Source organism: Zootoca vivipara, chromosome 12, assembly GCF_963506605.1.
Source record: "Zootoca vivipara chromosome 12, rZooViv1.1, whole genome shotgun sequence".
In the NCBI taxonomy this organism is placed as follows: domain Eukaryota; kingdom Metazoa; phylum Chordata; class Lepidosauria; order Squamata; family Lacertidae; genus Zootoca; species Zootoca vivipara.
In genome coordinates, this window is record NC_083287.1 from 14042972 (window position 1) to 14059437 (window position 16466).

At 47.3% G+C, this 16466-nt stretch overlaps 1 protein-coding gene across 5 annotated transcripts in view; it reads right to left on the minus strand.

Annotated features, from left to right (window-relative positions):
* Positions 1-15274, minus strand: part of NOD1 (nucleotide binding oligomerization domain containing 1) — a 34604-nt gene extending 19330 nt beyond the window's left edge. Inside the window, exons 1-5 of one of the 5 annotated variants that reach the window (XM_035129229.2) lie at positions 15144-15274; positions 9141-9480; positions 6482-6656; positions 2409-4212; positions 531-614 (exon numbers count right to left, since the gene is read on the minus strand). In XM_035129229.2, the coding sequence (XP_034985120.2) occupies positions 531-614; positions 2409-4212; positions 6482-6656; positions 9141-9356 (2279 nt within the window). In that variant the 5' untranslated portion in view covers positions 9357-9480; positions 15144-15274. Of the gene's footprint in view, positions 1-530; positions 615-2408; positions 4213-6481; positions 6657-9140; positions 9481-14951 lie in introns of all 5 variants that reach the window. The other 4 variants (XM_035129228.2, XM_060280646.1, XM_060280647.1 and 1 more) reach the window with 4 other exon arrangements.
* Between the last annotated feature and the right edge of the window lie 1192 nt (positions 15275-16466).

The following is a 16466-nucleotide window of genomic DNA, read 5'->3' on the forward strand; positions in this document are numbered from 1 at the left end:
ATTAAAATATTGTTGCTTTGCCGTGATGCAATGAATTTTGTGTTGGCTAGCACCCAGGTGCTTGCTGGATTGATTTGGCGCAGGCCAGAGATGCGGGTGGCGCTGTGGCCTAAACCATAGAGCCTAGGGCTTGCCGATCAGAAGGTCGGCGGTTCGAATCTCTGCAACGGGGTGAGCTCCCGTTGCTCGGTCCCTGCTCCTGCCAACCTAGCAGTTCAAAAGCACGTCAAAGTGCAATAGATAAATAGGTACCACTACAGCGGGAAGGTAAACGGCGTTTCCGCGTGCTGCTCTAGTTCGCCAGAAGCGGCTTTGTCATGACCTGGAAGCTGTACGCAGGCTCCCTCGGCCTATAACGCGAGATGAGCGCCGCAACCCCAGAGTCGTCTGCAACTGGACCTAACGGTCAGGGGTCCCTTTACTTTTACCTTTAGAGTCGCACATGAACACACGATGTTCACGAGGCTCCCTTTGGTCATCGGGAGCGGCCCTTAACATGACAGCTATCCGAGCTCCTCATTCATACGTACCCCAAATAACTCACAATTCCGTACTTGGACATCTCGTCGTAAAGCACTCTGACTCCTTGGTCTGTGATCTGGTTAACACTTAACCTGAAAAAAATAAAAGGGAGAAAATAAATGGCTTGTTGAGATACATGGGGGGGGGGGAATAGTCGGAGAACCCTCCTTTTAATAGGCACAGAAATGTGCTCTTTAGATTTTGTTGCAGCATCAAAGAAATAGAACAAAACATACATTTAGAGAAGATTGGAAAATGTTTATTGAATATATGGGGAGGAATTGTGTACACTTGAAAACATTGGCAGCCTTAAGATAAATTCAACAGGGAAAATAAGTTTTGATGGATATAATAATGGAATACTGAATGGTTTAGTTTACCTAAAATATGCAGGGGTTTATGATATGCAATGAAGGGACCCAGGTGGCGCTGTGGGTTAAACCACAGAGTCTAGGGCTTGCTGATCAGAAGGTCGGCGGTTCGAATCCCTGCAACGGGGTGAGCTCCCGTTGCTCGGTCCCAGCTCCTGCCCACCTAGCAGTTCGAAAGCACATCAAAGTGCAAGTAGATAAATAGGGACCGCTCCGGCGGGAAGGTGAACGGCGTTTCCGTGCGCTGCTCTGGTTCGCCAGAAGCAGCTTTGTCATGCTGGCCACGTGACCTGGAAGCTGTCTGCGGACAAACGCCGGCTCCCTCAGCCTATAGAGTGAGATGAGCGCCGCAACCCCAGAGTCGGACACGACTGGATCTGATGGTCAGGGGCCCCTTTACCTTTATGATATGCAAAATGAACCATGGAAAGAGAGGAAGAGAAGTCATTGATATTTTATGGATGTTTAAATGAGTATTCAAAATTGTAAAACAAAAATTTTAATAAAAATTAGAGAGAGAGAGAGAGAGAGAGAGAGAGAGAAATGGAAACAAAATGCATTCTCTGGTTAACTTGACAGGTTAAAAATTCAAAAGCAGACTGATATTCTCTGCTGTCCTTAAAGCCGATTCTGAAGGCAGGAAGAAGATTCAACCACAGAAGAATTGATAGAAGTATGATAATGGACCGTGCAGAACTGGCAAAATTAACAGAAAAATAAAGAGGATCTAGGGAGGGGTGTTTTGTGGAAGAATGGATGCCTTTTTCAGACTACTTAAAGAAATATTATAGTATGATGAACTCACGAGCAGGATTGGAGCTACAAGCAAAAGAAGTACTGGTATTTTTCCGGGCATAAGACAATGCTTTTTGCTAAAAAAAAAATTAGTCCGAAATAGGGGGTCATGTTATACATGGAAAAATACAGTCCAGCGCTCCAGCTGCTCGTTCAGCTTCTGTTTGGCGGCCGCCAAAAATTTCTTAAGTCAGGGTTCAAAAAAATAGGGGTTGTCCCATACATGGGGGTCTCTTTGCCATGGAAAAATATGGCAATTAGATTACAATATTGTGGTTATGATTTGATAGCTAGAAGATAGGGTGCAGCAGAAAGGGATTAAAAAATCAATGGAAAACGGGGTGGGAAGTAGACAAAAATAAGAGAAAAGATGAAACTGGGTTTTGACTGCATATGTTGAAACTTAATAAAATATATTTTTTTAAAAAAAAAGGAAAAAGAAGAAAGAAAGAGAGCATGCTGAACCGTTCGACTTCGAAATGTTCGAAAACCGAAGCACAAAGGGCGGTCTGCCAATTCAATAAAGATAATTGGGGGAGAAAACTCAGCGGAAGTTGTTCGACCTCCGAGGCACATTCGAAAACGGAAGCATTTACTTCCGGGTTTTCGGCGTTCGAAAACCGAAACGTTTGACTTTCGAGACGTTCGAAAACCGAGGTGCCACTGTATCAGAGATGGGCTGGTGACCCTTAAGCACAGACAACAAGCCCGGGAACTTACCGGAGTACCGCCAGCCTGCTGAAACAAGGCATCAGCTGCTTTATCCCGTAATCGTTGATGTTGTTGTTGTCCAAGTCCAGGGCCAGGCGCTTCCGGAAGTGATGCATGACGAACGAGATGGCGCTGCAGTCGGCAGAGTAGGCGTTGCAGTAGGTCAGCTTGATGTAGTTGGCCCCCATGCCCTTGGCCACTCCCATGCCCACCTTCTCGTTCTGAGTCTCGTAGATGCACCTCAACATCCAAACGAAATTGGGCATCACTTGAACCTGCCGGTATTCCTTCAGCCTCGCCCGGGTCAGCCCCTTCAGGTGGGACTTCATGCTTTCAAAGAAATAGGTGAGGAGCACCTTCCTCTTCTTCTTAAGGGACGCGGGAGAAACCAAGTGTTGCAGCAGCTTCTGCTTCGACTTGGACAGCAAGCCGCAGAGGAAGAGGTTGGTGAAGTGGAAGTGCTCGTTGTTCCGGAAAGGGTCCTCCCCCGTCGGGCGGTGCCTCTTCAGCCAAGCGATCGGGAAGCAAGAGCGCAGGGCAGTGTCCGAGGTGGAGCATTCGGCAAAAAACCAGAGAAGTTCCTTGGCGCTCACCTTCTCGTCGGTGACCAGATGCAAAGCAGTGAAGAAGGACTGCAAGGTCAAGTGCAGGAATTCGTACGAAGCTTGGTCTCCGCAGCCACCGTAGTCGGGAACCGCCCTGAGGAAACCCAGCTGCAGCTCCTGCTCGGAGAGGTTGGCGAGGTCTTCCTCTTGGTCAAAGACAAAGAGAGATTTCTGCATCGCCGCATGGGCCACTCTGCTCAGAGCAAAAAGGGTCTCTTTGTTGGACCTGTAGGTCTCCACTTGGCTCCTGTTGTTCTTCTTCAGCAAGCTGGTCTTCTGGATTCGGTTGAGGTGGACTTCGGTCATGAGCAAGAAAATATCGGTCAAGGTGACGGTGAAATCTGGGAGCTCGTGGCTGTCGAAGGCCGAGTGGAAGTGGTCAAAGCATTTGAAGATAATCCAACAGAACAAAGGCACCAAGCAGAGGCTGCTCAGATTTGGGTTGGCTTCCAGTTGGTTCAGGACTAAGGCCCTGCAGCCTTCATCTTTGAAGAACACTTTTGTGTATTCTTTCAGGTTACTGCTGGAAAACCCTCGGAGATGCACCTTCTTCCGGACAATGTTCCGAGGAACTTCTGTCCCTGTCCTGGCCGTCAGGATTTTCTGAGATCCCTTCAGAAGTTTCCCGCTGAGGAGACCCACCAGCAAAGCCAGTGGGTGGATCGATTCAGTGGGGGAGCAGATCTCCGGAACGCTGTTGAGGTCAAAGTCAGAATGGATCTCATCAAAGCCGTCAAAGGTGAACAGAACCGTGTGAGGGAACTTCACGATGAAGTCAAAGACCTCTTCGGGGTCCTGGTCTGGGAAACAGTTGTACTTGAACAGAAGGTCTTTCAAACATATGGCTTGGTCCTGTTTGAAACAGCTGAACATCCGGCATCGGAAACGAAAGAAGAATTTGGCCCCTACGTCGAGGCTGCCCTTGGACCAGAGGTTTTGCATCTTTTGCAAGAGAATGGACTTCCCAATCCCTGCATCGCCAAAGATATAGATCGCCTCTCCAGCTTCATTGATCAGACCAACGTTGACGTCAAGCAAGTCCTCCAAGCAATTCACGTTGCTGAGTTTCTCGTTGTTGTCCTTGATAAACTCCATAATGTTGGAGGAATAAATTTCCTCAAGCAACATGTCCTCCTTCTGGCCATATGACATGATGAACTTTGTGTCTCGGCCCAATTCATCTTTAAGTTTCTGACGGTACCTGCTAACTAAAGGTAGCATTGGTTACGACGAACAGAAATTCTAGCACAGGGCCAGCATGAAGAGGGACTTCATTACACACAAGAAAAGCAGAGAGTCAGTGTGGGGTAATGGTTAGATGAGGGACAAGGACCTGGGAGATTAGGGTTCGAATCTCCGCTCAGCCATAAAGCTCACTGTGTGACCTTGGGCCGGTCACTCACTCTCAGCCTAACACACCTTAGTGTTGTAATGCAAAGGGGGAGAATTGTGTATCTTGAGCTCTTTGGGGGAAAGTTGGGATATAAATGTAACAACCACCACAACCGTGCTGGATTCTAGAAGGGTATGGGCTTGTGTTTGTCTACAGCAGTGGTGTTCAAACTTTTTTCAAAGAGGGCCAGATTTGATGAAGTGAAGGGCTGTGAGGGCCGACCAAAGGGCCGACGAAAGTTGTGATTTTTTTTTTTAGGATTGAAGTTGTTGAGGTTTTCTAAGGATTTTACCCTGGGAAATAAACTGCCACAGGGGTAGGATTAAACCCCCGAAACGGACTTCGGACATGCCTGGCCTATAGGAAAGTCACCTCTGACCATGAGAGGACTTTCAAAGAAGCTCGTTTTATGCCATGCGGGTCTGCTGTTCAAAGAAGTGATTTCGTTTTTACACATTTCAGCTCTCTAAAGTCCCCCCGCTGTTCTGTTTAATTAGTGAACCTTATTTGGACTGTTTGGGGGGTATTTTAAGTTCACAGCAGCTCCTTCTCAGTTTTGTCCACCAGTGGCTTCTGACACCAGAAATGTGCAGCAAGCCTTTGTTACAACACACACGATATATTTGAGGTAGCCATGAGATTGGCTTTCCCCAACCTGGCGCACTCCAGGGATTTGGTCTTCAGATTCCATTGGTCCCAAGCAGGACAGCCAGACTGGTTGGGACAGATAGGAGTTGTGATTTAACAACCTCTTACTGGAGGCGCAGGTCAATTCTGTGTCCAGGGCAGCTGTCTATCAGCTCCGTCTGGTACGCAGGCTGAGACCCTATCTGCCCACAGACTGTCTCACCAGAGCGGTGCATGCTCTGGTCATCTCCCATTTGGACTACTGCAATGCGCTCTATGTGGGGATACCTTTGAAGGTGACCTGAAAACTACAACTAATCCAGAATGTGGAAGCTAGACTGGTGACTGGGAGGGGCCGCCGAGACCATTTAACACCGGTCCTGAAAGACCTACATTGGCTCCCAGTATTTTTCTGAGCACAATTCAAAGTGTTGGTGCTGACCTTTGAAGCCCTAAATGGCCTTGGCCCAGTATCCCTGAAGGAGCGTCTCCACCCCCATCGTTCAGCCCAGACACTGAGGTCCAAATCTGAGGGCCTTCTCGGTGGTGGCACCCACCCTGTGGAACACCATCCCATCAGATGTCAAGGAAATAAACAACTATCTGATTTTTAGAAGCCATTTGAAGGCAGCCTTGTTAAGGGAAGTTTTTAACGTTTGATATTTTATCCTGTTTTTAATATTCTGCTGTGAGCCGCCCAGAGTAGCTGGGGAAACCCAGCCAGATAGGCGGGGTATAAATAATAAGCTGTTGTTGTTGTTGTTGTTATATTATGATGATGAGGAGGAGGAGGAGCGGGTTGGAGGAGGGTGCATTAGATACTCTGCTAGAGCTCCTATGTTTCATGCACAGAGGAACAAACCACCAGCTTCAGGCTAGGTAAATGAGAAAAGCAGGATGCAATCTGCACATGTAGGGGCACTCTCCAGTCCGTTTATGGGATGCGTACCCTGAGAAACGGGACGCGAGTGGTGCTGTGGGTTAAAACCACAGAGCCTAGGGCTTGCCGATCAGAAGGTCAGCGGTTTGTATCCCCGCGGCGGGGTGAGCTCTTGTTGCTCAGTCCCAGCTCCTGCCAACCTAGCAGTTCGAAAGCACGTCAAAGTGCAAGTAGAGAAATAGGTACCGCTCCGGTGGGAAGGTAAACAACGTTTCCATGCGCTGCTCTGGTTCGCCAGAAGTGGCTTAGTCATGCTGGCCACATGACCCAGAAGCTATACGCCGGCTCCCTCGGCCAGTAAAGCGAGATGAGCGCCGCAACCCCAGAGTCGTCCGCGACTGGACCTAACGGCTAGGGGTCCCTTTACCTTTACCCTGAGAAAACCACCCTCTTAACCTTTATTATTTATTTCTCCTGGGAAAAGCGTTTTACCAACACAGAAGCAATGAATGATGGGACTACCCAGACAAGCTTTTTCTATAGGGAATGAAAGTCTTCCAAAAGTTTGGCATCCTACCTGGGTCAGTATTTTCAACGGGCTTATTACCAACGACCTCTGAAGGGCAAAACCCAATCTCTTCTAGCCACGGCTGCAGCTCGTAATAAGCGTCTGCAACTTGTTGCAGGATATAGACGCAGTATTCCGCGACTTCTTCTCCTTTGCTCTGCGCGAGATCCAAAATTTTGCGGACCTGCGGAAACATCACACGAGACGTCAGAGATCTACTGAGGCAGTGGATTAATAGCTAGAGTACTCTCAAGTGCTATAGAGTCTATCACTGTTGTGGGGTAACACCATCTGCCTTCCCCTTTGCCGAACCCAAAACAACGTCCCAATGATGTGTTTTTTCCTGCGTGCATGGTTTTTAACGGAGCTGCGGCTACACCGCCACGTCGTGCTGATTTCCAATCGCACCAGTTGCGGGTAGAGGGACACAAACTGGCGCGACTTAACAGCGGACATAATTCGACATGTTGCCACCCTCCCCCTTTATGTGCATTTCTGTTTCCCCATGATTCACCTATGAAACTGGTGGGAAAGAATCACACATTGAGGGATACCACCCCAACTTTCGGCCGATGTTTTTGCGGGTTAAATGGGGATACAATCGGATTCTCAAAAAGCAGAAACGAGTGCTGAACTTCCACTGGGGTCCACTCGGTTTCCAGAAGTGGCGTTTACGTCGTGTGAAAGGTCACATAAAATGTGACCCTTATCAGGTAAGGAAAACTCTTACATCTGAGGGTTGTGGGTTCAAGCCCCCAATTGGCCATAACTTCATTCTTGTGACATGCGGAAAACGACCCTCCAGATGTCTTTGCACAAACATCGACCCAACTACCAACAGACAAGCAAACACACCAAACTCTGAATCCCAGAAATACGATCTAGCTAATCGTCTCCACAAATGCACAGACTTTCAGAGAAACCGTGGTTAGATTCGGCAACGGGCTGCCTGTCTCGCCATACTGGTTTGAACACCAGCTGAAGGGCAAAAATGCAAAATAAAAAAATTCCTTCCAGTAGCGCCTTAGAGACCAACTAAGTTTGTCATAGGTATGAGATTTCGTGTGCATGCACACTTCTTCAGATACACTGAAACAGAAGTCACCAGACCCTTATATATCGTGAGAGGGTGGGGAGGGGTAGTACTCAGAAGGGTGGTGGGAATGGGTGATTGGCTGATAGGAGTGGTAAACCTGCTGACGACTGTTAACGACTGCAATTGGTCTTACAGGAAAAAGCAAGTGGTGAAATTGCTAAAAAGAGCTTTATCACGTATAATGAGATAAGAATCCAATGTCTCTATTCAGACCTCCATGGTTTTACGTTTGGTAATAAGTTGCAATTCAGCAACTTCTCTTTCCAGTCTATTTCTGAAATTCTTTTGTAATAAGACAGCTACTTTGAGATATTGTATAGAATGTCCTGGGAGATTGAAGTGTTCTCCTACTGGTTTGTCTGTCTTGTGATTCCTGATGTCAGATTTATGTCCATTTATCCTTTGGCGTAGGGTTTGGCCTGTTTGTCCGATATAGAGAGCTGAAGGGCACTGTTGGCATTTGATGGCATACACAATGTTAGAAGATGAGCATTTAAATAGTCCTGTACATGAAAGCTCATACCAATAACAAATTTAATTGGTCTCTAAGGTGCTACTGGAAGGATTTTTTTTATTTCGTTTCGACTACGGCAGACCAACACCTAGCTGTAACTAGAACTATGGAAGGCATAAATACATTTCCACAAACACAGCAGGAGTCATTTCGAGCCTCGAGATTCGGCACCCTGAAGAATCTCTGAGTACACATAACATCCTGACCGAGCGCAGTGAAGGAATGAAATTTCAAATGTTGAATATCCGGTTCCTTAAGCCCATCAGCCAGAGGCTGCAGAAAACTAACAATTATTAACTGGAGAAACAGAATTAACTCCCAAGGCTGGAGGAAGGGTTAGTTATGGCCAGAAGTACAGGTTTTCTCTCCCTTTCTGTTTTTTTTTGGGGGGGGGGACCCATAAAGCATTGTCGTCTTACTGGGATGTTGGCAGGAGAAGACTATTATTCGCATGGGCTAGGGCTCTGTCAGTTGGGACAAATGAATACAGGCCCACCTCGCTTTTTGTAATCTTAGTATGGTGTACTGCAGAGACGAGGAATCTTTTTTGGCTCCACGGGCCAGATCTTGATCACGATTGGCCTTGCGGGCGAAATCGACTGTGCCACATGATGTCACTGTGATGTCATGTGGTTGTCAGGGTGATTGCCCCGCCCACCTGTCAGAATCCCTTGTGGGCTTCCCGGGCGCTCAGCCGCCACTGGGGGAAGTCAGGCGGAAGCAGGGATTCTGTCTTTGGCTTCACGGGGGATAGACAAAGGGGAGACGCCCCCCCCACGCCCCCAATGCAGCATAAATTGACGGCAGAGAAGCGGGAACAAAGCCAGAGATGCATTTTAAATAAAAGGACACATTCTACTCATGTAAAAACATGCTGATTCCCGGATCGTCCGCAGGCCGGATTTAGAAGGCGATTGGGCCGGATCCAGCCCCCGGGCCTTAGTTTGCCCACCCACGGTCTCTGCTGGCAAATCGGAACAAACGCTCACAGAATAGTCAACCTCCTCTAATCTCCTTGCCAACGAATCCGAATACAAGTCTGAAATGGATGCATATACCTTGTCCGCTTGTGTACGATATTGCGCTGCGATCTCAGCGTCCTCGGTAGAGAAATATTCATTCTTGATCAAGTTGTCAATCAAACACTGGGTGTTACGGACTTTGCCAACCAGCAGCTCTCGGTGCACTTTCAGCAAATTAACGAAGGACGGTGGACGGGCCGCCAAAGGGCCTTGTCGAAGAATCTCTCCATTATCAGGTGGCTGAGCTTCCATCGTGATGAGAATAAGAGGCCGCTTCTTCCAAACTCATCTTTGGAAAGCTGCAGAGGTGTGATGTAAAGTTGCCCCGGCCGCCGGCTCCATGCAAGAGGAATGATTCTGCTCGGCCTTGTTGGATCTGCAAAGAGAGGAGCACGCAAACATCCATTAAGCTGCAGGGCGACTCCGAGGAAAGGTCACGGAGTCACATGCACCAATTGGAAATGGTGGTTTTATTATTGGTTTCTATTTATTAAGTCTGGATAGCACCCTTTGTCTGTAGATCTCAGGGCAGTTCACGACATGAAATCACAATATTAATAAACATAAAATATGTACGGTAATAAAAATAAGAAAAAAAGCAAGCCAATAATCTCCCTCTCCCACAACACAATTAAAAGGATATTGGATGGCAATCAGCCAAAGGCCTGGTTGAAGAGAAACGTTTTCGCCCCGTAACAAATGGGGAGCCCATAGCTGCCAAGTACCCCCCCCCCTGAGAAATCCGGGATCGGCAGCCACGCGACACCGGAAGTTGCGTAGACGCAACTTCCGGTGTCGCTTTGCCCATCTATGGGCACAGAAAATGGCTGGCGCTGGCGCCGGAAGTCGCGTCTACGCATGTCTGGAAGTGCATAGATGCAACTTCCGGTGTCGCTTTGCCCATCTATGGGCACCAGAAAAAAGCCGGCGCCGGAAGTCACGTCTACGTATGTCCGGAAGTGTGTAGATGCAACTTCCAGTGTCGGCACCGGCCATTTTCGGTGCCCATAGATGGGCAAAGCGACACCAGAAAAATGGCCGACAGGAACAAAAGTAAGGGAAATTAACGGGAGAGAAGCTGGAACGGGAGACTTCTGGGAAATGGTAAGGAAAAATGAGGGTTTGCCGGGAAATACGGGATACTTGGCAGCTATGGGGGAGCCACTGCAGAGAAGGCCCTGTTGTCCTGTTGCCTCCCTCTGCACCTCTTGATGAGGAGGCACACAAAGAAGGACCTCAGAAGATGATCTCAGGGTCCGGGTAGATTCATACGGAAAGAGGCGGTCCTTGAGGTGCTGTGGTCCTGAGCCATTTCAAGCTTTATAGGTCAAAACCAGCACTTTGAATTGGGCCCGGAAACTAATTGGTAGCCAGTGCAGTCAGACGAGGATCGGTGCAACATGCTCAAACCATCTTGCTCCAGTTCTGCACTAGCTGAGGTTTCCAAGCCATCTTCAGAGGGAGCCCTACATATCACCCACTGAAGTAATCTAACCTAAAGGTTACCAGAGCGTTCTGACCGCCCCACACGTTGGAAGGCACAAATAGTGCTGACAGCAGGCGTGTGTGTGGCCGTCCAGATGGTGTCATAGGAATGAATCCTCACAAATGCACAGGAAAAAGGATGTCTGGAGGGAGCCACATCTTTGGCTCGGGCCACTGGTTCATATCTTTGGTGTGGGCCAAAGCTCAGCGGCAGAGACTGCAAGCAGAAGATAGCAAGTTCAATTCCTAGCATCTCCAGTTTGGCCTGGGGGAAAGGACGACGGCCCGAGGCCCTGGAGAATTTCTGCCATTCTGAGATAGATGGAGCAATGGCACAACTCAGCAGAAAGCCATTTCCTTTATTTCTCAAGAGGGCTGAGATCCCGGAAAGTATCTTCCCCCGCACACAAACACACACATCCAAGGCATGCGCTTGCGACATCGTTTGGAAGTAACCCAGCTAATGAATTACCACCACACACACAAACTCTCTCTCTGCAAGAGCACCCAAGTGATTCAGCCTCGGAGAGCAAATAAAGTCCTGTGTTGCTTAGTTAGAGCAGAATTTTCAGCACAATACATCGGCTTATGTGGTCAACTGATAATGGACCGGTATGTAGATTAGCATAATATTTATTTAAACCCAGTGCTTAAACAATTTGAGAATTGTACTTAATCACTCCCAAATTATTGTTTTCCTAGTCATTCTTGAGAATTACAGGCAACAGTTGTTGGGTTTTTTTTTTGGTTTTTTAAAAAACAGATTCAAAAGCTGAAAACATATTTGTGTTCCTATAGTTATAATCTCTGAGATAATGAAGCTGATATTAAGAGAGATGCACTCTTGCATATATGTAAAAGCAGGCATTGTGATACTTTAAAGAGATGAGAAGACTGCCATTAACTCCGTGTTAGTTGTTTTAAAATATACAGTAGCAATAAAAGCATATTTGTTACAGATGTGTTTGCAGGCCTTTGGGAGGAAAAGTGGGATATAAATGTAATAAATAAATAAATATGAATACAGTTCATTCTAAATGTAGGATCAATGCCTCGATATCACTGTGAACTCAAATAATCATTAATGACAAGTCAAACGGCTGTCTGGCGGGGCGCTTGATAAACACACACGTGTTGAATAGAAGCTTTCAAATAAATAAAATTATTTCCGAGTGGTGAACAGGAAATCCTTCCAGGCAAAGAGATAGGTTAAAATGGTAGGTTCTTCAAGTGATCAGAATTCACGGTTGAAATCCTTCCTTCTGTTGTTGTTGTTGTTGTTTAATCATTTAGTCGTGTCCGACTCTTCGTGACCCCCATGGACCAGAGCATGCCAGGCACTTCTGTCTTCCACTGCCTCCCGCAGTTTGGTCAAACTCATGTTCGTAGCTTTGAGAACACTGTCCAACCATCTCGTCCTCTGTCGCCCCCTTCTCCTTGTGCCCTCAATCTTTCCCAACATCAGGGTCTTTTCCAAGGATTCTTCTCTTCTCATGAGGTGGCCAAAGTATTGGAGCCTCAGCTTCACGATCTGTCCTTCCAGTGAGCACTCGGGGCTGATTTCCTTCAGAATGGATAGGTTTGATCTTCTTGCAGTCCATGGGACTCTCAAGAGTCTCCTCCAGCACCATAATTCAAAAGCATCAATTCTTGGCTTGAGCTTCTGACTAAAAGGTAGCTCACATGTTTGAGCTGCAAGAATTGCTCAACACAAGGATGTCACAAATTCCTGAGACAAGGGAGTGTCTCTCCCTAAAGAAACTAGAAACTCTGGGACTGCAGTTCAGGAGCATGGCCCAAATCCAGAGTATAATAAACAAACCAAAATACAAACAAACAAATAAGCAAAACCAGGTATTACTATTTACGCCAATGCAACTATTAAAAATTCCAAACCTATTACACCTATTAATGTTTTTCCTACAACTGCATAAAATCTAGGGACAACTGGATAAAATCTAGGGGTGATACACAATGTAGCAGATCTATTAAAATAAATGGATCTGAATGCTGGAGAGAGAAAAAACAACCTAGATTAAGAGGGTGGGGAAGTCAAGTATGAAAAATTGCTCAATATCTCAGATATTTTCTGAGCTATGTGCAGAACTGAACACAAAAAATCCCAGGTGGTCTCCCAGTTTCCTGGTGAAAATCTTATCCCCCCCCCACATACCTTCCTACATCTGTACAACATTAGTGAACTGTCATGTACCACCTGTTAAGATTTCCTCCCCAAGGAGCCAAGGATGGCAAACATGGATTAACAATTAAAACTTCTAAAAGCAATTCCAATCCAGATGCAGGCTGGGAAAGATCTCTTCTTAGAAGGCTTCTTGGAAGAGGGAAGTCGTCAATAGATGTGGAGAAAACAACATGGGGAGGGAATTCCAAAGGGTAGGTGCCACAAGACACCGATTTTGGGACAGGACAGACCTCCCGATAAGGGGGAATCTGCAAGGAAGTTATCTTAGGTATCCGGGTCCCAAGCTGTCTAGGGCTTTGCACACCAAAACCAGCACCTCGAAATTTCAAACTACAAGAAAGAAGATTCCATCTAAACATTAGGAAGAACTTCCTGACAGTAAGAGCTCCTCGACAGTGGGATTTGCTGCCAAGGAGTGTGGTGGAGTCTTCTTCTTTGGAGGTCTTTAAGCAGAGGCATGACAGTCATCTGTCAGGAATGCTTTGATAGTGTTTCCTGCTTGGCAGGGGGTTGGACTGGATGGCCCTTGTGGTCTCTTCCAACTCTATGATTCTATGAAATCAGCCTAGGTTCACTGTGAGTGAGAGAAATTATTTCTGTCTTGCCAGAGTGTTGCATGCTCTGGTTATCTCCCGCTTGGACTACTGCAATGCGCTCTACGTGGGGCTACCTTTGAAGGTGACCCCGAAACTACAAGTCATCCAGAATGCAGCATCCAGACTGGTGTCTGGGAGTGGTCGCTGAGACCATATAACACCGGTCCCAAAATACCTACATTGGCTCCCAGTACATTTTCGAGCACAATTCAAAGTGTTGGTGCTGACCTTTAAAAACCCTAAATGGCCTCGGTCCAGAGTACCTGAAGGAGCGTCTCCACCCTCATCGTTCTGCCCGGACACTGAGGTCCAGCACCAAGGGCCTTCTGGCTGTTCCCTCCCTGCAAGACGTGAGGTTGCAAGGAAGCAGGCAGATGGCCTTCTCGGTGGTGGCACCCGCCCTGTGGAACGCCCTCCAATCAGATGTCAAGGAGAAAAAGAACTATCTGACTTTTAGAAGACATCTGAAGGCTGCCAAGTGTTTTGGACTACAAGGGGCTGATGGGAACTATCAGCTTGACCCCAGCTTAACGATGCAATTCCAATACTCTTATATTTTACAGCACACAGGGTCTGCAAAATATATTTCAAAAATAAGGGTGCAGACCAGGCTTCCTGCACCCAGCACTTGCTCATGTTGCCCATGCAAATCTCGGGACATTTCGCACCAAAAGCAAATTAATAATTATAGTATTTTTAAGCCACAGGCGCACATCTCCTTTCGATCAGAGAGTTGTCACTCTTTCTTGGCTGTGAATGGGAAGCAGGGCAGAAGTCTCTGGAGTCAGGCACCCAAAACAATGCCATCACATTTCTTTCCGGGGAAGAGGCTAGTCCTCATGATGTCAACTCTCTCGTTTTATTTATACACCGCTTAATTTTTTAGGCACAGGCCCAAGCCGTTTACATGAAACAGTATAAAAATATTCGTTGAAAAATAGCAGTAATCACAGACCACAGTAGACATAGACATAAAATGGCTGAAATGTAAATGAAGTATGATTTGAAATCTACAGATTTTTTGGGGGAAAGGGGCAAAATAAAACCACATGTTGTGGATAGGCTTGCCTAAACAACAACAAAAAAGTTTTTGGGCAGGTCCTGAAAGCAGCAGAACAAAGGCACATGCTTGCTGTCAGCTGCTGCCAATGCAAAGAAGTATCTAAATCTAACCACAATCCACTTGCTTCTCTCCACTGGGGGCCTCTGCCAATTAATGCCCCACCCACCAATATTCTCGTGCCCATTCCCAAAACAGGGCCTCTGCCACCCATTCCCAGCAGCTCAGCCTTCCAAAAGCAACACTCAAGGAGACCCCCTGTCTCTTAGCCGGCACCCAAAAACGGCTTTCAGTTCTGCAGCATTTCAGTCTTTTTAGGTGGCATGCAATGATGTGCATCTCTCTCTCTCTCTTTAGGATTTCTGCCTCTTTCTTTTAACAAGGAATCCTAGATTTACACAGTTGGAAGGTAAGTCCCCCGGGTCATATTCTAGACCAACCCCCTGCAATGCAGCAAACAAACAGAGTTTTTTTTAAAAAAATAACTAAACAAATAAACAAACTTGCATCCTCAGGCACCCCCCGCGCACGATCCTCCCAATTCTAGGATGGAGTAGGGAAGGTCTCTTGATCCGCAGGCCAGTCAAGGGGGGCGGGGGCAGGAGAAAATACCCACCCCCTCTGGTTGCTCTCCAGCCCCACAAGCCTGCCTCCTTCTCGGTCGAAAACTTTCCAACTGAGCGCCGGAAACGTACCCGCAGCTGGATCATGGGAGAAAGGGAGGCGGAGAAAGGAAAAGTGAAAGTGCGGGGAGGAGAAAGGAGGTGGGCGCCTCCCCCGCGCGACTCGCCGAAAGTGAGAGCGGGCGCCGCGGCGGCGGCGGCTTCTCCTGCCGCCCCCTCCCCGGGATCCCGAGCCGATGGAGTCGGAGCCCGGCTTGCCCCGTCCGGCCAAGGGAACGGGGGAGAGGCGGGCGCCGCCCTCGGCAAGGCGGCTTCCTCCGGAGACGTCTCGAGGGGCTGGAAGGTGCGCTTTGGGCAACCCGGAGGCGGGAGCAGAAGGAGCAAGAATACCCGTTCCTCGTGTCCCGAACGGAGCAAGATCTCCCGGTCTGTACGTATCACGGAATCCCGGGAGATCTTTGAACCTCCTGATTTGGAGGGCTCGTATTCGACGGTTGGGCCAATTTGCCCTGCACAGAATCGCAGGCTTGGCCACGACGAGGAGCATCAGCAGGACCAGTGGTGAGGGATGGTGAGAATTGTAATCCCCAAAACAGCTGGAGACCCAAATTTGGGAAACACTGATCTAGTCCAGCCTCCTGGCATGCAAGCATCTTTCACCCAACATGGGGCTTGAACCCAAGACTCCAAGATTAAGAGTCTCACGCACTGCCTATTGAGCTATGCAGAGGATCTTGGAAAATTAAATTAAAAGCATCTCAAGGGCAGAGCTCCAATGACCGAGAATTTTTTTTTTTTTTAAGCTTTCTGAAACAGCTGTTGCAGCGCATGGTCACTCCTTTTGCCAGAGGTATATGCAAATGTTTGGCTCATTTGGGACTAGGTAGAACCTTGTTGCAGAAATGAACCAGAATACTTTTGTTTTTACGAATCTTTATTTGTAAAGGAAATCTTGCTATGATTTAATACTTCGTTATCCTCTTGCACTGTGAACTTTTGCCCTTCCACGCCATTACGTTTTACGGTTTAAATAAAAAGTGAAAGAGTACTTAGCACGTTCAAGTGTTCATTTAAAAAGAAAAACTACACTTCAAATATTATAGATTTGCCCAATTAAGGCCACCTTTTTAGTGGATGAAACATTTTAAATTAAGCTTGGATTGACTGAAGTGTGCGCTCCTACTGCAGTGCTGTATCTTTTAGGTTCTTTTTTCCTTTCCCAAACTCAGCATCTTGGTTATGCACAATGCTACCGGTGTGCTCACATCCACATGTTTGATGTGACAAGATGGGGGGAATTCAAAGATCTGCATGGGGTAATTAAAACAGCGGGAAATGTACGAGGCCAAAAACAACTCTCCCCCCCCTACTCCAGCTTTTATTATTATAAAAAGA